The sequence below is a fragment of the Vombatus ursinus genome, unplaced genomic scaffold, assembly GCF_900497805.2.
Source record: "Vombatus ursinus unplaced genomic scaffold, bare-nosed wombat genome assembly UNPS02014794.1, whole genome shotgun sequence".
Lineage (NCBI taxonomy): Eukaryota > Metazoa > Chordata > Mammalia > Diprotodontia > Vombatidae > Vombatus > Vombatus ursinus.
The window spans coordinates 31,139,770-31,164,018 of NW_020954572.1; the positions used below are offsets into that span (position 1 = coordinate 31,139,770).

Below are 24,249 nucleotides of genomic sequence, written 5' to 3' on the forward strand. Positions count from 1 at the left end.
CAGCCCAGGTAGGTGGGGAAGATGAATGTAAAGCTGATTACAGATACAATAAATTTCCTCAGATTTCAGTGACAGATAGATTTATGGTGGTAGAATTAAAATTTTCATAAATGAGTGGGATGCTGGCTTTTAGACAGTAAAGATGGAGAGGATCTGAACTCCACAGTAAAATAAATATGAAGCGTTTTAGCCAGCCCTTAAACTTTTTCTAGTCACAACGCCTTTAGAACTTCTTAAACTGTGGGTTGAGACCCATAAATCTAACTATAGAGAAGGCAAAATATTCTGTGAAATGATCCTTGTTTTAATCCAGGCCCAGGAACCCATGGCAAAGACCCACCCTATAAGAGTAAGTCTGGAATTAGCACTATGGATTAGGTCAAGAACAAGCCTGGGATGCAAAATTCAGAAATTTAGTTCTTTACATGTTGCCCCTACCATTGATTCATTTTTTATTTTTCATTTCCTTCCAGTAAAGGAGGAAAATTAACGACAGAAAGGTGAAAAAGAAGGACTTTTTATTATGTATTTCACTTCTATAGTTACTTAAAGATAAGATGTATACAATTAATCTGACACAATGTCAGGCTTTCAGTTTCAACCAGTACTAAGTGTTATTTCTGGGTACAAACCCCAGCGGAATAGGATAGAGAATGTCTAACTGGGAATTGGTCCATTGAAAAAATCACCAGGGGATCTTTCATGGTAATAGTCAGTAGTGTACTACTGATTGACTCTATGCTGTGGACAAAGGGAAAACAACAATAAATGTGTTATTAATCCTTCTACTCAAGTTTTTGTTATTAGAGATTGTTTCCAGTTTCAGTCATGGCAATTTAGAGATGATATGGACAGGGTTAAAGAGGAAAGTGACAAAGGTGATAAAAAGGATGAAAATCTGCATGGAACTGAATTTCCTTGAAAAGGGAAGATGATTAGGGGATATTGCCTTGGTAATGACTTCAAGTACATATATGGAAGATTGTAATGAGAGTGGTGGTGATCATTTGTTCTTCAGGCTCATTGAGCAACAAACAAGAGGAAGAGGACTTGAATTCAAGAGAAATTTTCATTTGGCTGTAAGGAAGACCTTTTTGGGCAGCTAGGTGGCACAGTGGATAGACTGCTGGGCCTGAAGTCAGGAAGACTGTCCCTGAGTTCAAATCTGGTCTCAGACACTTGCTAGCTGTGTGACCCTGAGAAAGTCACTTAACCCTGTTTGCCTCAATTTCCTCCTCTGTAAAATGAGCTAGAGAAGGAAATGGAAAACCACTCCAGTCTCATTGCCAAGAAAACTCTAAATGGGTTCACAAAGAATTGAACATGGCTGAACAACAAAAAGAACTTTTAGACTATTGGGGTGATCAAACACTTGTATGATGTTCTAAGTGAGACAGCGGATTCTCAACCCCTACAGCTTAAAGAAGAAAACAAAAGATAAATGTGTCTTGCAAGGTTTAAATATAGTAGAAGACAGGGAGGGATTGGTCTATATGACCTTTTGAGTTTCTTTCTAGAATGACAATTCTGAATAGGAGTACTGCTTATCTTTATTTTGTTCACTGTCACATTGGTTGTATATCTGTTATAGGAGACTGATCACTTTCATTGAGAGAAAATGGAATACAGAACTCAAGAGATAGAGTAATGGAGAAATAGATTTACCTTTTTCTTCAAAGTGATTTAATCATATAAAAGAAGCAATGGGTATGATGCATGGAAAATCCACAGAACCACAGAACCAATTAATCCCTTTGAGTTAACTTCTCTTATCTATTATTTGTTCTTGATGGAAATGTCCTTAGAGGTGATCTAGTCTAATCCTCTAATGTTGATTTTGAGAAAATGAAAATCAAGGAAATTTGATTGGCTTGCCTAAGGTCATGAAAGTTATCAAGTATTAGAGGGAGAATTTTATCCTAGGTTCTGTGACTAGAACCAGTACTCTTTCTACAATCTATCATTGCCTTTTCATCAGTGTTGGCTCTAAAAGACTCTCCTATTTTGGAAAATCAAGTCTGCTGTCAAAGGATAAAGATTTGCCACCATTGAAGACATTCAAAGTCATGTAAAGTAGTTATGGATTAATTTTAAGCAGTCACAGTGTCTTTATCATGTATTTCTATGTATGGACATTCTCTTCATCATCCCCTGAATTTTCACTCGCAACCTTCGTCTGTAATATTAAATCAAATTCACTTAAACAAATTCAAATAAGCAATAAACATTTATCAAGCAATCTTTATGTGCAAAGCAGTGAGGCAGATGCTGGGGATGCAAAGAAGATCAATGCCAATGTCCTTGCCTTGGAGATCTTACAACCTAGTGGAGTAGCCAACAACTAAGTAGTACTCTTCTCTGCATTATCTTCCTCACATCCTCTAAACTCTGTAATCGTAGGAAGTAATGCATGGTTTCAGATCTGATAAAATAGTCCCTGTTGTGGTACACTGGATAGAGCAAAGGAGATGGAGGCAAGTAGGTCCAGGGTCAAATTCTATCTTAGAAAGTTACTACTTCCAATAGTGCAAATACTAGAGTCATTTATCTCATTGGCACTCAAGTCCTCTCTCTCACTACATTAGAAATGCCATATAACCTTCTCAGGTGGACACTTGGAAGGTAATTACACTTAATTGAAAGCATAAGTTCTAGTACCTTTATTAAACCTTTGTTCTTTGTTCTCCCACTTTGTTTCAAAACACAGACAGGAATTTTGAAGAGAATATTTCCTTGTGTGAAATGTTAAAGTATAATTAGGCTTAAAACACAGACACTGAGCAATCCATAGCATGGATATTCTAGCCACATATTTTTATTCTCTTGTTATCCTCTTCCTTCAGGTAATGTCACTGCCAGCTGTGTTCACTGGAGTCAATGGATGAAGTGAATCATTCTATAGTAGCTGAGTTTGTGTTCCTTGGACTCTCTGATTCATGGGAGATCCAACTTCTTCTCTTTCTATTCTCCTCTTTGGTCTATGTGGCAAGTATTTTGGGAAACCTGCTCATTTTGCTCACTGTGATCTTTGATCCTCACTTACACTCTCCCATGTACTTTCTGCTGGCTAACCTGTCCCTCATTGACATGGGAGGTTGCTCCATTGCAGCCCCTAAAATGATTTGTGATCTTTTCAGGAATCCCAAAGTCATCTCATTTGGTGGCTGTGTCGCTCAGATCTTCTTTACTCATGCTCTGGGTGGTGTTGAGATGGTGTTGCTCATTGCCATGGCCTTTGACAGATATGTTGCCATATGTAAGCCTCTCCACTACCTGACCATTATGAACCCAAGAATGTGTATTTTGCTTTTGCTTCTTGCCTGGATCACTGGGGTCACTCACTCAGGGGTCCAAATGGCTTTTGTTGTAGACTTGCCCTTTTGTGGACCTAATGTATTAGATAGTTTTTTCTGTGATCTTTCTCAGTTCATCAAACTGGCCTGTACTGATACCTATAACTTGCAATTCATGGTCAATGCTAATAGCGGATTCATCTCCCTGGCCTGCTTTTGTGTATTGATGATTTCCTACATCTTCATCTTAGTCACTGTATGGAAACATTCTTCAGGCATTTCTTCCAAAGCCCTCTCCACTCTGGCAACTCACATCACTGTGGTGCTTTTGTTCTTTTGCCCACTGATTTTTTTCTATACATGGCCTCACCCCATATCCCATCTGGATAAGTTTCTTGCCATCTTTGATGCAGTTCTTAGTCCTTTTCTGAATCCAATCATCTACACTTTCAGGAACAAAGAGATGAAGGTGGGAATGTGGAGAATGTACAGCCAACTTGTTCTTTTAAAGAAATTATGTTAAATGCACTGTGGGTTAAGACCATGGGTCTTGAGACTCTTGAATCTGGAGGAATGAAAACCTGTGTCACTGAACTAGGAGAGAGAAATTTCTGTCACAGGATATGCCTTGATTTGCTTTTTTAAATGGAAATTCATTACCTTCAAGATTTCATATCTTCATCCAATTAAAACTGCTATAATAATAATAATAACTAACATGTATATAATACTTACAATGTGCCAAGTCCCATGCTATGTGCTTTAAAATAATTATCTCATTTGATCCTCACAACAACCCTGACAATTAAGAAGGTGATATCATTGCCTCCTTTCTATAGTAGAGGAAACTGAAGCAAACAGAGGTTACTCAGTTACTAAGTGTCTTAGGTTGGATTTCAACTAGTGTTTTTCTTTCTGCCTCTAGGCCCAGTGCTCTCTCCATCTGGCCACCTAGCTGCCTCGAAAACACCCAAAGTTCTTTGATACTGTTCCCAGAATTTTGCCAAGGGCAAGTGATACAAATGCCCCACAGTGCTGGAAAATGAATGTTATTTCTTGTCCCATCTCTATTTCCTTCTACAATATTTAAGTTTTTCTTTGTATATCATGCTAACCATGTGTACTACTTACCCCAAGTCTTTCTCCTTATCTGCTTTATTTCTAATTTTATTGCATTTGAATTTATTAACCATCTACTATGTACAAGTTACTTTACTAGGCCCCAGGGACAGGAAGACAAATGTAAAATCAGTCCCTGCTTTGGTGTGGTGGAATGAGTAAAGCCATAAATCCCTGGGTTCAAATCTTACCTCAGAAACTTAGTAGTTGCATGGTCCTGGACATGTTGCCTAACCTCTTTGTGCCTTCATTCCTCATAACATGGGGGTGATAATAGCACTGACCTCAAATAAGATAATGTATGACCTATGTTTAGTAAACTTTATAACTCTGTATAAATATGAAATACTATTATTCTTTTCTGAAATTTTCAGATTACTATTTGTTTGCCTTCCTCTGCCCCTTTTCCCTACTTTTCTTGGTTCTTATTAGATTGCTTTGTTTCTGCCCCCAACTATCATATAACTACATAATTATATAACTATATAACATATCATTACATCGAAAACACATGATTATAGAATAATATGAGTGTATAATATTAGAACTTGAATGAAAATTCATAGCTTTTCATTTAAGAATGAGTAATCTAAGGCAGAGAGAGCTTATGTGGCTTCGTTTAAGGTTAACATTATTAATCAACCTGAAGAAGAACCAAGGTCTCTTGACCTTTGGGTCTTTGTCACTATTTTTTTCACTTTCAAATGTGTTTACATTCCTCAACCTTTCTTTCACCCCAAGAGCACCTTGAGCTGTATCACATATTTTTAAGTTTGACCCTATGAAAATCAGAAGGGATTCTTCAGGGTGCATTCCACTCTTATTTGTATTCTTTCTTCTCATTTATTATTAGATTCCACCATTATTTCAATGTTGACTTTAATTCCTTCCCATATTTTCACCTTCATCATGAACTATTAGAGAATTAGAATTAGAATTAGAGAATCAGAGAATCACAACATTTGAGAAATGGAAGGGATTTCAGAAGCCATATCGTCTGACTTATACCCAAAATCAGTCTCCAGCATAACATACTCTAGAAATAGTTATGGGCAGCTAGGTGGTACAGTGAATAGAGCTTTGGGTCTGGAGTCAGAAAGTTCTCCCTGAGTTCAAATCTGGCCTCAGGCACTTATTAGCTGTGTGATCCTGTGCAAGTCACTTAACTCAGTTTGTCTCAGTTTCCTCATGTGTAAAATGAGCTGGAGAAGGAAATGGCAAACCACTCCAGTATCTTTGCCAAGAAAACTCCAAATGGGGTCATGAAGAGTCAGACATGACTAAATATATGAGCAAGAAGTAAACTTAGCATAAGACCTCCTGTGATAGCAGGCCCCTCCATGTTTCTAGTCAGTCTTTTCCACTCTTATATAACACTAATGATTAGAAAGGTTTTCCTGGCATCAAGCCTAAATTTCCCCATTTGTAGCTTCCACCTAGTGCTCCTCATCCTACCCACTGGAGTCAAATAGACAATTGGTCTCTCTTCCACATAACAGCCCTTCAAATACAACTATCATTTCCCTCCCAATGTTTCCCTTAGTCTTTTTTCCCTCTAGGCTAAATGTGCCTAGTTTTTTCATATAAAATGGACTCAAGGTCTTTCACCCTCCTGGTTGCCCTCCTCTGGACACTCTCTAGCTCATGTCCTTCTTAAACGATGGTGCCCAGAACTGAACATTGTACTCCAGATGAGGTGTGAGGAGGGCTGAATATAGTGAGATTGTCAACTATCCATTCGTTGAAGCTTTTGTCCATCTTCATGTAGACCAAGTTCTCATTAGCTTTTTTGGTGACCACATTATACTGCATATGATGAGCTTACAATTCACTAAGACTCTCAGATATTTTTTCAGAATCATTGCTGTCTATGCATGGCTCCCCTGTTTATACTTGAGACTTGATTTTTTATACCAAAAATGAAAGGCTTTACATTTACATCTTGGTAGATTTAATTTTACTTTTTATCTTAGTAGATTTAGCTCAATGCCATAGCCTTAAAAAATCCTTGGAGACTTACTGGCTAGAGAGTCATCCTCAGAATCAAGAATATCTGGGTTCTAGCACCTCATCTATCACATGCTGAGTATGAAACCCCTGGGTCATTGGACATCTCTGTGCCCAGGCAGCTCCTAATAAATGACAGATCAATTGTTCCAGGGGTATCCTGGTAAATATTTAACAACTGGATCTCCAAAAAGAAATGCATGCAGGACATACTTTTAAGTTTAATCTGCATTATTAACGTTTTCTCCATTACATTCTTAAGTCTAGACAATCACCAAAAAAATAAATCAAGCCCTGATTTGTAGTTCATGATTTCTAAGGTATAAATGCTCATTCTAAAAATTTAACAATTGGTTTTCTCCAGCACATTCCAGATTGCTCCAGTATGCCCCTGACTGATCTTCTGTATTAGCAGAGAGAGTTTGTACCTTGGGAAAGCCCTATGCTAATGGATCCAAAAAGTAAATTCCTGGATCAAGTTAATTCTGAAGTGGTCTGAGCATTATACCTTCACTCCTTGAACTTTCTACCCATAGCTGCTTATCTAGGTAGAAGAGAACACTGGGCCTAGACCTAGGAGACTGATGTATGAGTCCCAGATGCAACATTTATCTTTGTGACCATGGGCAAGTTATTTAACCACCCAATCATATTATGTTCATCTTAATATAAGAATAACAATACTGGCACTACTACCTCATGTGGCTGCTGTGAAGACAGCACGTTTTCCACTTGTATATGTATTATTAACACTGTGGTAAGTGGTTAAAATTCTATAAATTAAGCAGTATTTCATGGGGTATATCATCCTTTTTTCCTTATTTAATAACTTTCTTATACACATAAGTGAGGTAAAGCAAATCATTTTCCTATATTTAATCTCTTTTGATTTATTCTTCTGTCATTGGCCAAAGTACTTGTCCCAGGATACAAGGCAAATTCCCATGATATTGGGTAATTTAGGAGAGTTTTCCTGGTGACAATCTACATCCTCTTTTTGTCTATGTGTATTTAGAACAGTTAGTCCACAGATTATTAGGAAAAACTTGATGGTCTTTTATGATAGTGATCTCCAAGCCCATCTCTATCAGCAAAATATTTTTGAACATGTACTCCCAGTATGAGTGTACTGTGTTATGAGAAATGATTATTTCTCTCTTGTATTTAATAACTAATTATTGTATTAGGACCAAAGTTTTCCCCTTTTCTAGTTTTCATCCAGAAATCAACAGTGAGTGTAATCTTAGGCAGAGATTTACTCAGAGCAAGATCTAATCAGACAGTAAAGGAAATTCTAAGTTTGGGCTAATGGGTACATTCTTGCTCATTGTGTTTGCTTAGACAGGTTTTTGAAGTGTTGATTCTCCCTTTTGTCAACAGGTGATATGGAAATTAATGAGTCTTTTTTTTTTTAATTTTCACATTAGCCATGTTGTAAAGAAGAATTAGAACCAATAGGAGGAGCCACAAGAAAGAGGAAACAAAACAAAACAGAGAAAAAGGAAAAAAAAGATCAAATAGTATGCTTCGATCTGCATTCAAACTCCAGAGTTCTTTCTCTGGATGTGGATAGCATTTTCCATCATGAGACTTTTAGAGATGTCTTAGATCCTTGCAAAGCTGAGAAAAGCTAAGTCTAATAAAGTTAGTTATCACACAACATAGCTGTTACTGTGTACAACATTCTCCTGGTTCTGGATAAGTCCTTTTGATGAGGATTTGGGTCACTCAAGTCAGTACCCCAAGATCTCCATTGTAATACAACCCACTCTCTCATTGTAAGATTAATTTTCTCATTAATTGTTAGCCAATCAGTGTTGCTTGACATCCTGAGAAACACCGGCTCTTCCAAGGTCATATAAACTTTGAGTCCACCATCATTAGGGAGCTTCGGTCTAAGAAAGAGGAGGCCAAATGACTATCCTTTTATTAAAATGCTGGCATTATTAATAAAATGGTTAAATTACCCAGAAATTATGTCTCTCGAACCTTTTTAAATGCCACAATGTGTGTGTGTGTGTGTGTGTGTATGTGTATGTGTATGTGTATATTATCCCATTGAGCATGCCTAGAGTTGCCCTTAATGCTTCCTCTTGACCACATGGGTGTTTTAGGGCCTCCTTCTGGCTATAGAATGGCCTAGCCCTGGGAAGGACTTGGTGTTATGCTGCAATATGACAAACCATGAGTGATCCCTTGTTATTTCCACTCCATGACAATGATAGAGGGGTGGGGATACTGAATCAGTTAAAATAAAAGACAGCTTTAGGCTTGAACTCTTTTCCTAGTCAGAAGGCCATTGTAATAGTCTAGGCTAGAGGTAAGATGACCCAAACTAGGGTGTGATTGGGTGAACAGAAAAAAAAGGACAGATGTGAGAAATGTTGAGGAAGTAGAAGAGATGGTTTGACAACCAATTGGATATGTGGCATGAAGACAGATGAGGAGCTGAAGATGATACAGAGGTTGTAAAGCTAGGTGACTAGTAGGATGGTAGTTCCCTCGACAGAGATAGGGAAGCTCAGAGGAGGGGTGGGTTTTTGGGGAAAGATAATGTAATGAAATCTGTGATGTAGATCAAAGCTCATTCAGATTTTTTTTTTCACTCTGTGCTTTTAACTCTGTCACACCCAAATCAAAAAGAGGTCAAATTAAATCTTGACTTCACCGATTACTATGTTGGAACATAAACCCCACTTTTCCAGAATGCCTACTTCATCCAGGATGTTATGTGGACAGGAGGTAAGCATGTTTTGTGGGGAGACATTTCTCCAATGGCACCATCGTAACTGCCAGTGGGGAGTTTGATAGTTAGTATAGCACATAGAGGGAGCTGAAGGAGGCATGTTAGAGTATAATTGTAGATGTAGTTATTATGTTGGAAATAATCTCCATTACTGGTTATAGTGGGGAGGGCGGGATAAGACCCATTCTCCCATCTACTTTCTTGCTCACTCCTTGGGGTGAGTCCATGGTTCCAACTTTTGGAGACCACTGTTCAAGGGAATTCCAACTCTGATCATTCTTACTTCATATTATTCAAAGCATTTTATTTCCACTTTTAACATTCTCCTCTCAAAAGCTAAAGTACTTCAGTCTACATGGAGAGACCTGTTGAAAGAGAGGGATGATAATTCACCTCAGTGAGAAATTCAATGGAAGTGGATAGTGATTGACCTGAAGGATCAGCTTAGTTTTAGGGAATAGCTATGGGAAGGTGGAGAGTGGAAAGGAATGAAACTGGGTCACTGGAAAGGCCCAGAGTTGTCTGTGTACCTTGTGGGGATTACTAATATTCATTCTGTACAGAATGAATCATCTATGCCATGCTCATTTCTGGTTGGTTTTGATTTGGCTCCCATTGGCTTCTTTTTCTTTTCTGTTTGTAAAGGCAACCATCCTTTATGGTCACCATTATTATGTCACACCATCACTTACTTTTGTTGTTAAGATTTTGAGACAATTAATTAACCAAGCTTTTCTTAACCTACATTTCCAAATTTGTTCATCTTCCTTTCTCTTCTCACAGAGTCAACCTTTCTATCAAAGAACAAAATAGAAGAAAAAGAAGCAGTTCAGCAAAATTAACCAATATATTGGCCAAAATTTGACTTTATATGCAGATGTCCTCACCCATAGTTTCCCATCTCTGCAAAGAAGTGGTGGGAGGTTCTTTCTCTTGTCTCTTCTTTGGGGCCAAGCTTAATCATTGAAATGCACAATATAGAATAAGTAAGGGATGGAGTACTTTTACTTAGTAATCAAGCTAACTAATAATGATCCAAGTAAGCAGTAAATGAAATGAATATCAAGGTGAGCACATTGTACCAAATATTAAACTCTCTATTAATTTTATTCTTGATTATGTGAACCAATGACTTTGAAGCTGTCTTTTTACATGCAATCATAGTAGTGATGTTTGCAGATCCTTCATGTCAGTTGCCAAATCTTGTCATGTCTACCTTCACAATATAGTTTCTACATATCCCCTTCTCTCCACTCACACAGCCACAACTCCAGTTTAGGTCTTCTCAGCCTCTCATTGAGACTACTTACTACATTATTCTAATTGGTCTCCCTCCCTCAAGATTCTTCTCATTCCAATCTACCCTCTAGTTATCTGCCAAGGTGACTCTTCTAAAGCATAAGTCTGATCCTGTCACTTCCCTGCTCAATGAACTTTAATGTGTCCCTATTATTTCCAGCCCTTAATAAATTAGTTCCTTCATTCCTTTCCAATTTTCTTATACTTCATACCCCTCCATCTATCCTATGATCCTGCTATAACCAGCAATTCTTAAACTATAGGTCATGACCGCATATCCACAGTTTAAGAAGTGCTGAAGGGATCATGAGTGGAAAAAGTTTAAGAAGCCCTGCACTAGACATCTTGCAGTCCTCTTGATGCTTACCTCTAACTCCTAACTTTCCCGGCTTTCTTCAAGAACTGGCTCAAAGCTCACCTTCTGCAAGAGGCCTTTCCAAGTCTTCCCAGTCTTTGCTTTGTGGATTACCTTCCATCTACTCTGAATATCTTGCATGTACCTAGTTTACCTGTTGGGGCACCTAAGTGGCACAAGTGGACAGACCTCTAGGCCTGGTGTCAGGAAGACCTGAGACTCAGATACTTACTAGCTGTGTGACCCTGGGTGAGTCATTTAACATTGCTTGCCTCAGTTTCCTCATCTGTACTCCAGTATCTCTGCAAAGAAAACCCTGAACTGGGTCACAAGAGTCAGACAGGAGTGAAATGACTGAACAACAACAATTTGCTTATTGTCTCTCCTATTGGACTGTGAGCTCCTTAAGAATAGATATCATTTTCTCTTTTTTTGTCTCCTCAGTATTTAGCACAGTGCCTGGCACATAGTAAGTGTTTAATAAATGCTTATTGATTGACTTACTCTGTGCTAGGTCCTGTGCTAATGCTCATTTTTTAATGCCACAACGTTATTTATGTAATCAAGTAATGTAGACGTTTATAATTAGAGCTTATTACTCATTTCGGTAGGTTTTTCCTCTTTGTAATAGATTTATCTATCATGTAATAGGCTCCATATGTGATAGATCTTTTCCTTTAACAATTGTTTTTATTCTGAATTTAAAAAAAAGTAAACCAGCATTTCCATATACAGAGTATAATAGGGAAAATAAAGGATCACACATGCAGCTGCAAATCTATACAATGAATAGCTTGTTTCTCCTTCAGGTATATGACAAATTCAAAATGCTTCTTCACATGACTGGTCAGAACAAACTTATACAATTTGAGGATGCAATTCCCTTAGCCATATGGTTTGTGGCTGGCAATCCCAGGCCTCTGTAAGTCTCACTTGTTTGAGCCCATTATGTGTAGCTAATTATCTATCTTTCCTTTCATGGTAACATTTTAAAAGGTTCTATGCTTTCTGGGTAATTACATTACACAAGACTGAAGAGGCTGAGCTACAGGGCTCCTTTGACTTCCTGTTGATGCTATAGCCTCAGAATAGGTAGGTGGAATGACAGATATGAAGTTGGCAGTACCGAAGAAGATTCAACTAGGTCTTTAGATTTCAGGGACCAATAGCTGGTTTTGGTGACAGAATTAGGATTTACATAAGTGAATGGAATGTTGGCTTTTAGGCATGTAGGATGTAATAAGGCTACCATGTGACATTTACAAAAGAAGCTTGCAATAATTTGAAGCTTAAAAGAGTCTTAAAAGACTCTTGAGATAGATACTACAGATGCTATTATCTTCCTTTTATGGATAAGGAAAATTAGAGAGATTAAGTGACTTAATCTATTGTTGCTTATTACACTACTGTCAGCAGCTAGAGGCTAGATTAGAATCCAGATCTTCCTGACTCTTGATCCAGTATGTCACCCACTACATCTTATTCCTTCTCACCATGATACAATATAAGGAAGGAGGATCTGAGTACCACAGTCAAATCAGTAAGCTTCTAGACTATAGAGCAGAACATACCTTTTGGGAACTGACTTTTTGGAACCTAGAATGAAAATGTGTGGGGTAGTTTCTTAGAGCTGTTTTGAGAATCAGCACTGTGGACTGAGTCAAATGCAGAATTCAGTTGTCAAGTTCCAAGCCTCAGTTGTTCAATAATCTTATTACTGACTGTACTAATGATAATTTATTCAACTGCTTACTTCCCTGATGATGGAAGACAAGATTCTCAGCACAGGTATTATAGAGGCAGATAAAATGAATGCAACTCAAAGAAAGTCCTTGAAGTTTCTTGAGAACCACAATAAAGTAATGACTGTCAAACAAATTAATCTAATACAATAGTATTACTAAAAGGGACTTTAGAGATCAACTAGTTCAATTTTCTTATTTTGCAGGTGAGTAATTTGAAGTCCAGAGAAACCTAGCTAGTTCATCTATAAATATTTATTAAACACATGCTATGTACCAAGCACCACCCTAAAACACTGGAAATACAAAGAGAGGGGAAAGTCATTCTCTGCTCTTAAGGAGCACACATTGTTATGGGGAAAACTACATGCAAACAGCCTGGTTGGCAATAATGTGCCAACAAGCTACATACAATATAAATCGGAGATAATTGATAGAGAGGAGGCACTAGAATTAAGGAAGAATGGGAAAAGCTTTCTGTAGAAGGTAGGAGTATACCTGGGACTTGAAGAAGGTAACAGCAAAGAACTAATGAAGTTGGGACTAAAACCCAAGACTATGCAGTCTCAGCCTTGTGGTTCTTTTTGTGAATCAAGTTTCCTCCTTGCAGAGGCATAGCCAAAGAGCATCACCTGAGCTGGCTGTATATACTGAATATCTCTCTAATTGTTTAACTATTTTTTATTTTTCTAAAAATTGTTTTATTGTTGTCTCTATATAGGTTTTAAAGTGCCTTGATAAGTTAATTCCCAAGTATTTTACATATTTTGTTTTTATTGTAAGTGATATTTATGTTTCTTTCACTTCTACCAATTATTTTTGGTATTGATATGTAGACATACTAATGATATTTGTGGATTTATGTTGTGTCTTATATATATTTCCTCAATTAATCTTTTTGTTGTTTCTTCATATTAACTGCAAATAAAGATAATTTAACTGCTTTGCCTCAGCTTATTACTTTAATTTTGTCTTTTCATTTTATTGTTTTAGTTATTTATTTTAAAAACCATCAGTCAATAAGCATTTATTTTTAATATGTATTTTATTTTTTCTCCAATTACATGTTAAAATAATTTTTAACTTTTTAAAAAAAGTTTTGAGTCCCAAATTCTATTCCTCTTTTCTTCCCTCCTTCCCCTCCCCCCTCCCTGAGATAGTAAGCAATCACATACAGGATATACATGTGCAATCATGTAAAACATCTTAATATTAGTCATTTTTTACAAGAAGACTTGAATGAAAGAAAAAGAATAAAAGAGAGTTAAAAACAGCATGTTTCAGTCAAATAATATCAGTTCTTTCTCTGGAGGTGGATTTCCTTCAACATCCATCATTTTCCTTTTTTATCATATTAGTCAATCTGATAGGTGTGAGGTAGTACCTCAGAGTTGTTTTAATTTGCATTTCTCTAATCAATAATTATTTAAAATATTTTTATATGACAATAGATAGCTTTGACTTCTTTGAAAACTGCCTTCAACAAGCATTTATTATGTGCTTATCATATGCCAGGGAGTGGAAATAATAAAAAGGGGGCTCTCAAGGAACTCACAGTTTAATGAGGGAGATAATGTACAAGCAGCTATTTGCAAACAAGATGCATTCAGTGTAAATTGTAGATAGTTAGCACAGGTAAGACACTAGAATTAAAGGGGATTTGAAAAGGTTTCTTGTAGAAGGTAGGATTTTAGTTGAACCTGTAGGAAGGTAGAGAGGCCAGAGTTGGAGATGAGGAAGGAGAGAATTTCATTCCCTGATCATAGCCAGTGAAAAAAACTGAAGTCATAAGATAGAGAATCTTATGTAAGGAAAAGCAACGAAGCCAGTCACTTAATCACAGAATATATGGTGGGAAGTAAGGTATAAGAAGACTGGAAGAGTAGGAGGGGGGGCCACACTATAAAGGGTTTTGGATGCTAAATAGAGGATTTTATATTTGATGTTAGAAGTGATAGAGGGTCATTGAAGTTGAGAGAGAGAGAGAGAGACAGACAGACAGACAGGCAGAAAGAAAGAGAAAGACAGAGAAAGACTCAGTCTGACCTGTGCTTTAGGAAAATCATTTTGATAGGTCAGTAGAGGATGAATGAATGGGAATATCATTAGTCAGGAAGATCAAATAGCAAGCTATTGCAGTAGTTCAGGTGGGAGGTGATAATGGCCTGAACCAGAGTGGTGGCAGGGTCAAAGAAGAGAAGCAAATATATAGGACATGAAGGTAGAATTGACAGTACTTGGCAACAGACTGCAAATGGGAGGAGAAAAAAAGTGAGAAGTCAAAGATAACACCTGGGTTGTGAGCTGGAGGGACTCAGAAAGTAGTGGTGCCCTCAGTAGTTAAAGGGAAGTTAGGAAGAGGGGAGGCAAGGAATGATAACAAATTCAGCTCTGGATACATTGAGTTTAAGATGTCTGTGGAACACCTAGTTTCAGATGTCCAATAGGCAGTTAGAGATGGGAGAGTAGAAGTTAGGAGAGACAAGAGTTGGAAAAATAGGTCTGAGAATCATCTACTTGAAGATGATAATTAAATCCATGGGAGCTGATGAGATTGCCACATGAAATAGCATAGATGGAGAAGACAACAAGCCTAGGACAAAGCCTGAGGAGATACCTACAGTTAATGGACATGATCTGGATCACCATGATCCAGCAAAGGAGACAGAAAAGTGGTTTGACATATAGCAGGAGAACAAGGGGAGAGCAGTGTCAGTAAAATCAAGAGAGAAGAGAGTATCAAGAAGAGTGAAAGACAGTGTCAGAGCTGCCAAGAGGTTAAGAAGGCTGAAGACTAAGAAAAAATCCTTAGATTTGGCAATTAAGAGATCATTGGTAACTTTGGAGGGAGAAGGGTTGGTTGAATGATGAGGTTATTAGTCAGACCATAGAGAGCTATGAGCCATGAAAGGAAAGGAAGTGAAGACATATATTATAGATAGGCTTCCTAAGGAATTAAGGCACAAAGGGGAGGAAAGACATGGGATGATAGCTATCAGGGATGGATGTATCAAGTGAGGATTTCCTAAAGATGGAGGAGACATGAGCATGTTTGTAAGCAGTACAAAAGTCACCAATTGATAGGGAAAGATTGAAAATTAGTGACAGTAGATATGAAGGAGGGAGCAATCTGCTGGAGATGGAAAGGATTTACTTGTCCATTTAGAAAGGTTAGTCTTGGCAAGGAGGAAGGTCACCTCTTTATGTGAGATAGATGTGAAAGAGGTTATGGGAGAAGACATTTATTTAATATTAGCACTGGAGGAGTAAAAAGCCCAACTTTATCCTGATTCTTTGTAGGAAAACCTCTAATGTTTCTACACTAAATAAAATGATAATTCTTGATGTGAAATGAGAACTCTTTATTCTGTTAAGGAAAAAAAAGCTTTCTACTCCTAAGCTTTTTAGAGTAAAAAAAAGAGGTGTAATTTTATTAAAGTTTTTGGGGGCATTTATTGATATAATGATGCAATATTTATGGATTATCTTATATGCCTTAGTATGCCAATTGAGTTTTATTATTGAACCCTTCTTAATTTCTTGATATAAAACCTTCTTAATATCATAAGATCATAGAACATAGAGTGGGAAAGGGCCTTGGAATTAATTTAATCCAATTTATTAATTTTACAGATGAAGAAACTGAGGTCCAAGAAGGTTAAGTGACTTATCTAAGTTCACACAGGTAATATCAGATGTAGAATTGAAATTCAGATTCTCTGAATCCAGAGCCAGTGCTTTTTCCTCTGTAACTGCCTTTCTTGACTATAATGATTAATTTTTGACAAATTGCTGAATTTTACCCAAAAGTATCATTTTCAATATTTTCTAATGTTGGTGGTCAATGATAATGGTCTGCAGTTATCTTTTTTTTTATTTTTACATTTTTATAAGTTTTGAGAGGAGGACCAGATTTTCTTCATTGAATCTCTAACTTTTAAAATAGTTTTATGCTATAGGAATTTTTTTCTTTGATGAATCTTTACTAGAATTTCCTTGTGATTTTATCTCATCCTTTCATATAGCAACTTGTTAATAGTAATTTAATTTTTTCCTGAGATTTATTTATTTGTGTTATCTATTTTCTATTTAGTCTTTTGAGAATTTTGTATTTTAATAATCTAAGTTTTATTGGAGTTTATCTAGTTGCACAAGATTGTCTCTGATTTAAAAAAATTCTTCATTAATCGTGATCTTACCTTTCTCATTTCTGATTTTAAAATTTTGATTGCATTCTTTTCTAAAAATCAATTTTATTAATGACTTATTCATCTTATTGACTATTTTATTAATTTGATTATTTTTTATTTTTATAAGTTTCTCCTTTAGTTGTGATGATTTCTTGTTTTGTGCTTGCTTTTGGTGAATCAATTTGTTCATTTTCTAATTAGCTAATTGATAGCAATAGGATTCATTAATTTTCTTTTATTTTATCATGTTTATAAAAGATTTAGAAATATTTTGGCTCTGAGCTTTGATTTGTGTACTTTTTTTTTATGTGAAACAATTGAGGTTAAGTGACTTGCCCAGGGTCACACAACTAGTAAGTGTCAAGTAGTGTCTGGTCTGAGACTGGATTTGCACTCAGGTCCTTCTGACTCTAGGACCAGTGCTCTATCCACTGTGCCACCTAGCTGTCCCCTGAGTTTTGATTTGACTGCATCCCAATACATCATGACAGGTAAAAACAACGCATGTGTTCAATAATTATGGAATAGCTAAAGAAATTGTAGTATATGAATGTAAGGCACACATTTTGATATGTTGTATAGATATATATGTGTATATATACACACACACATACACACATATTTTTTGTATTGTTTCTGTAATTTGCTTTTTAAATTAACTGCTATTCAACAAGTACTTTTTTCATTTAGTTTTATGTCTCAATCTTGCTTTTCTTAGAGATTACTGTTTTTTACTATGTTGTGATCTGTAATTATAGCATTTAACATTTCTCATTTGATTTCTAATATTCTCTTGTCTGAGGTAACTGATTTTTATAAAGATTCCAAGTATCTGAAAAAGTTACATTCCCTACTTACTTCTTTTGTTTCTGTCCATATATCTATCAAATTCAGTTTCAATGTGTTATTCTATCAGTAATATTTTCATTTATATTTTTTCTTGATTTATCATATTCCATTAGCTGAGTGCTGAAATACTTGTGATTTTTAGTATATTTGATAATTATTTTTTTCTTTTTACTGAGAATTAAATACATTTACATTTGAAGTTTTAATTGCTATATATGTCTTCTTAGGCAGTTAGTTGATTCAGTGGATAGAGTGCTGGGCCCAAAGTCAGAAAGACTTATTTTCCTGAGTTCAAATCTGGCTTTAGATACTTATTAGCCGTGTGACCCTGGGCAAGTCACTTAACTGTATTTGCCTCAGTTCCTCATGTGTAAAATGAGCTGGAGAAAGAATGGCAAACCACTTCAGTGTCTTTGCTAAGAAAACTCCAAATGGGGTCACTAAGAGTCAAACATAACTGAAATGACTTAGCCTTTCCCATACTTTGTTAAATTACTCATTTCATCAAAAGATAATACAATCTTTCTTTTTGACTAATACTAACATTTCCTTAACCTTTCCTTAACACAACATTAAACCCAATTACTGTATTTAAATTATTATGAAATACATTTTACAAGGGGAAGGAGTCTGTTCCCCTCACCCATATTTAAGAATGTTGTGTCACTCATATTGAACCCTTTTCTGCACTCTATCCTTTTTTTTTGACTTTTTCCTTTCATTATTTTTCTGCATTGGCTAAAATCAACTTATTCTTCCTTTTCCTCCTCCTTTTGTGATCCAAGCCCATTTGTGTCATTTGGCTGTTGATCAAAATAACATTTCTATTGTTTTTCACATTACATCTCAATTTCCATTCCCCAATTCCTCAATCCCATGAAGCTATTAAGTAATTTATCATAGTTTAAAATTGTACATTGATTTGGGTACCTATGCTCTTTTTTTTAATATGAAAAACTTCCATATATTTCATTCTTTCTAGCCCCATTCTTCAAAGTTATGGCTGCTAGAGAAGTGGATTTATAGTTAGGAAGATCTATGTTTAAATCTTTCCTCAGACACTAGTTGTGTAATCCTGAACAAGTCTTTCACCCTCCATTTCTGCATTTAATCTTGATGGACTTCCACTTCTAAATCTAAAATACTGTAGTCTTATGTCAGTTTTTTAGTGGAGACAGTCTTATGTTTCAGTCATCAGCATATCATACTGCAGCTTATTTTATTTTTAATTTTTTACCAAAAAAAGCTACTTTGCTTTGATTTTTTTAAATATATGTGTTGGTTTTCCTTTTGGTTATCTGTCAACTTAAGTTGTATTCTCAAAGACTGACAGTAATAAATTCACTGCACTTGACCATTATGAACCCAAGAATTGAATTGAATTTCTGGTGCATGATTATTAGTGGCCCTTAAATTTTATTGCTTTCTATTTTTTCAATATTTCTGAAAATTTTCCTGGTATGGTTTCTTGAAATATCATGGTAAAATTTTTTTCTTTGTTTTGAGAATTCTTTGGTAATTCTTTTTTGAATTAAATATTATTTTCTTTTTTACTTTACTAAAATCTATTTTCTTTCCATTTCTTTCCACCCACTCTCCAACAGAAAAAAAAGAAAAACAAAACCCTTGTAACAAATATGCATAATCAAGCAAAACAAATACTTTCATTGGCCATCTCCAAGAAGTATAGGACTTAGGCTGCACTTGCAGTCCATCATAACTCTGTAAGGAGGTAGGTAGCATGCTTCATCCTTGGGTGTTTGGAATCCTGCTCAGTCATTATGGTGATCAGAGTTCTTATGTCTTTTCAAATTGTTTGTTTTTACAGCCAACAGTTAAAAAGCATTTGCATAATTTTATACTATTGTTATTTTATAAATAATTATTCTGGTTTGTTCACTTTTTATTGGTTCATAAAAGTCTTCCCAGATTTCTCTGAAACTGGTTCTTTTTTATTTCTTACAACACAAGAAGTTATTTTCCTTGTTGGCCCAAATCAACTTTTTCTTCATCTCCTCCTCCTTTTTTGACCCACGTCCATTTGTGTCATTCAGCTGCTGATCAAAGGAACACTTCTAGTGTTTTTCATATTGCATTTCAATTTACATCCCCAATGTAATCTCTATTTTCTACCTCCTCAATTACATTGAGATATTAACTCATTCTGTTGATTTCTAATTTTTTTCAGTATTTCTGAAAATTTTTCTCGTACAGCTTCTTGGAATATCATGGTAAAATTATTTTTTTTGAGAAGTTTGATAATTTTTCATTAAAATTAAATTAAATTTTATTTTTTTTACCTAACTAAATCCATTTTGTTTCCATTTCTTTCCACTCCGTCTCCATTGGAAAAAGAGAAAAACAAAACCCTTATAACAAATATGCATAATTAAGCAAAATAAAATTTTGCATTGGACATCTCCAAGAAATATGGGACTTGGTCTGCACCTGGAGTCCATCACAATTCTATAAGGAGGTAGGGAGCATGTTTCATCATTGGGTATTTGGAATCCGAGTTCGTCATTATGTTGATCAGAATAATTCTGATCAATGTAATTCCATCACATTCATATGCCATAATTTGTTCAACCATTCCACAAATTATGGGCATCCCTTTAGTTTTCAGTTCTTTGCTGCCACAAAAAGAACTACTATTAATACTTTTATATGTATTGCTTTTTTTTTCCTTTTTCTTTAATCTGTCTGAGTTATAGGCCTAAGAGTGGTATCACTGGTCAAATGGTATGTTCAGTTTAGTAAATTTTGGGACATAGTTCCAAATCGTTTTCCATAATGACTAGGCCAATTCACAGTTATATCAACAGAGAATTAAAATGCTGTTTTCCCCATGACCCTTTCAACTTTTGACATTTTCCATTTTGCCAATGGGATGGTATCAGGCAGAACCAAGTTAGATAGTTCTGATAATATCCCTCCTTGTTGTTTCCTTTAGATCTGTCATGTCAGTCTCTGTAGATTCCATTTTTTTCTGGTTGTGTAATTTACTGCGCTTGTTTTTCTGCTTCCTCTGACATCCCGTCCTTATACTTGTCTCCAAACTTTAGATAAAAAACTTAATTATATTTACTACAACTTATGTCTCATGTCATTGGGAATAAGATAGTTTGGAATTTTCTCCAGAACTATTTTATGAGGCAAAAAAGAAAATTTGTCTCATCCCTTTATAGTTACAGCTAGCTGTGAACCTGAAATGACATTAATCCATCTTAAGTTCTTTTTTTCTTAACCACACTAGGCTTTAAATGATTTTTTGGTCATTTCTTAAAATCCAAGTCATTTTCTAAGGTCAAAGACTTGTTCCCACTGAGGATTTTTAAAAGAAAGTATCTCATGCTTTCAAGGTAATTTCCAAAAGAGACTTCACAGAATTATTTTGGGTAATTACAAGACTTATAATGAATACCTTTATTCTTCATATCATTTCTTGGAATTTATACCTTTTTCTTCTATTTATCTTATTAGTTCAACATTTTACATTCCAATTAAGTGACATTCCTCTGTTTACAGCATCTCTTTTACCTCTTGAAGTATTTAGGTAGAGCTTAAGGAGCCCTGGACCTGGAATCAGTAAGACCTGTGCTTGAAATGTACCTCAGTCACATTAATTGTCTGACCCTGGGCAAGTTACTTCATTACAACTACCAATTTCCCTATTTATAAAATTATTGTGTTGGACTAGATGGTTTTTGAGATCCCTTTGAGTTCTATTGTTTTGGGGATTCTCTGATGAGTTTTAGAGTATTTGTTAAAAATTTAGCATCCTTCTTTTATACTTTCATCTTATCCATCAACAGAAAAAACAGAAGAAAAAGCAGAAAAAACAATATTGAACAATTTCAGAGATTATGTGAATGTTGCTTGGTTTGTGACATAGAGTAATATTTGACTTTACTAACTTGTACATCCCTCAAACCAGGATATTAATATTATTCTCATGAATTCTGATTCCTGTATCATCTTTTTCCTTTAGGCAAGATCACATCTAGCTGTACCCATTGGAGTCAATGGATGGAGAGAATCATTCTATAGTATCTCAGTTTGTGTTCCTTGGGCTCTCTGATTCATGGGAGATTCAGTGTCTCCTCTTTGTGTCCTCCTCTGTACTCTATGTGGTGAGCATTCTGGGAAACATGCTCATTTTGCTTACTGTGACCTTTGATTCTCATTTACATTCCCCTATGTATATCCTGCTGGCCAATCTCTCTTTGATCGACTTAGGTTTTGGCTCAGTCACAGCCCCTAAAATGATTTGTGACCTTTTCAGGAAGCGTAAATTAATTTCTTTTGGGGGTTGCATTGCCCAGATCTTCCTTATTCATGCATTTGGTGGCACTGAGATGGTGTTGCTTATAGCCATGGCCTTTGACAGATATGTGGCCATATGTAAACCTCTCCACTATTTGACCACTATGAACCCCAGAATGTGCATTTTCCTTTTGATTGTTGCCTGGATCATTGGCCTCATCCACTCATTGGTCCAACTAGCTTTTGTTGTAAACTTACCTTTTTGTGGTCCTAATGAATTGGATAGCTTTTTCTGTGATCTTCCCCGGTTCATCAAACTAGCCTGCACTGAGACTTACAGATTGCAATTTATGGTCACCGCCAACAGTGGTTTCATTTCTCTTGGATCTTTTTGTGTACTGATTATTTCCTACATTTTCATCCTAGTCACTGTTCAAAACCATTCTTCAGGTGGTTCTTCCAAGGCTCTTTCTACTCTGGCAGCTCACATCACTGTGGTAGTTTTATTCTTTGGCCCATTAATATTTTTCTATATATGGCCATTTCCTACATCAAGCCTGGATAAGTTTCTTGCTATCTTTGATGCAGTTCTTACTCCATTTCTGAACCCAGTCATCTACACATTCAGGAACAAAGAGATGAAGGTAGCAATGGGAAGAGTTTGTAGTCGACTTTTAAAGAAGGTTGTTTAAATTCAGTAGGGGTAAAGACTATTGATCCTGAGGCTCTTTTTAAGTCTGGTGTGTCCCAGATATTCCCATTGAATGTTTCATAGATATCTTAAACTCAACATATTTAAAATGTAATATAACATCATAAAATATAATAAATAGCTAGCATTTATATAGCTCTTTAATATTTTCAAATCATTTTACATGTGTTATCTCATTTGAACCTTGCAAAAACCTTCTGAGGTTGATGCTGTTATTATATCCTTGTTACACATGAGAAAACTGATGAGGGAGGTTGTGACTTTCCCAGTGTGACACAGCTAGTAAATGTCTGAGGCAGCATTTGATCTCAGGACTTCCCAACTTGAAGTCCAGTATGCTATCCATTATAATACCTAACTGCCTCATTATTTTCCCACCCAACCTGTACCTATTCTGAACTTCCTGACGGCATTTCTTCTGAGGGCACCTCCAGCTTCCCAGTCTCCCAGGTTCATAATCTTTTGGTTTTCCTTTGCTCTATACTCTCCATTACCCCTCCTCCTTCCATTAACACACACACACACACACACACACACACACACACAGACACGTAACCTTCCCATAGCTATCAAGGTGATTTTCCTCAAACAGAATTCTGACAAAGTCACTCCCCTTCTTGATAAATGCCATTGGTTTCATATTGCCTCTAGCATAAAATATAAACTGTCCTTTTTGACTCTTAAAGCCTTCATCCTTATCCAAACTTATTTTTCAAACCTCATTATATATCACTCTATTTCCCATACCCTATGAGTATGATCTGATCAAAGCGGTTTTTTTCTCTCTTCCTTAGATATGGCACTCCATCTCTTGTATCTCTCTGCATTTTCACTGGCCATCTCCCATAGCTGAAGCCTCATCCTCACCTCTGCCTCATAAAATAATAGTATTAGTTCAGGCACCTCAGTCTTGTCTGAACTATTTAATAGGTTCTTAACTTCCCCTCCCCCTTCATTTCAGCATTTCTCCATTCAAAGTGATTCTTCACAACAATGGTGTCAAACTCAAACAGAAATGGATCCCTGCTGCCATGTATTGACTTAGAAAATCACAAATTAACCTTTTCTATGTTTTTATTGTATTTTTACTTTGTTAAATATTTTCAAATTACATTTTAATCTGGTTTGATTGTACTGGGTGGGGAGTTCGTGGCTCCCCCTTCAAATTGAGAGTTTGGCACCTCTGCTTCACACAGTTGCCAAAATTATGTTAAGTTATAAGTCTGACCCCATCACTTCTTGGCTTAAAAACTGTCAAGGCCTCCTTATCATTGCCACTAGGAGAAAACGCAAATTCATGAGACTAAAATGGCTCTTCCCAAAATGGCTCCAACACACTTTTCTGACCTTATTTTATACTGCTATCCTTCACACATTCTACATTCTAGTTAAACTGGGCTACTACCTGTTACCTGAACTTGACATTCTACCTTCCACCTCTGTGTATTAGAACAATCCTTCCTCCATTTCTAGAATGTATTACCTCTTCATTGCTATGTCTCAGAATCCTTATTTTCTTTCAAGCCTCAATACAGGTGCCATTTCTTCCATGAAACCTTTTCTGATCTAAGCTGTGCTACCTCTCCTCAAATCACTTTATATTTATTTATCTGTCAATCAGTCAGTCAATGAACATTCGTTAAGTGTCTACAATGTGCCAGGAACTGTACT

At 36.1% G+C, this 24,249-nt stretch overlaps 2 protein-coding genes across 2 annotated transcripts; both read left to right on the forward strand.

Annotated features, from left to right (window-relative positions):
* Nucleotides 1–2,877: 2,877 nt before the first annotated feature.
* On the forward strand, nt 2,878–3,816 carry LOC114048816 (olfactory receptor 4F3/4F16/4F29-like). The gene has a single exon (XM_027869920.1). The coding sequence runs from the start codon at nt 2,878–2,880 to the stop codon at nt 3,814–3,816; it is 939 nt and encodes a 312-aa protein (XP_027725721.1).
* A 17,809-nt stretch (nt 3,817–21,625) lies between these two features.
* LOC114048907 (olfactory receptor 4F3/4F16/4F29-like) lies at nt 21,626–22,558 on the forward strand. Its single transcript, XM_027870067.1, has one exon. It carries the CDS (start codon nt 21,626–21,628, stop codon nt 22,556–22,558), a length of 933 nt encoding a protein of 310 aa, XP_027725868.1.
* The last annotated feature ends 1,691 nt before the right edge of the window (nt 22,559–24,249 follow it).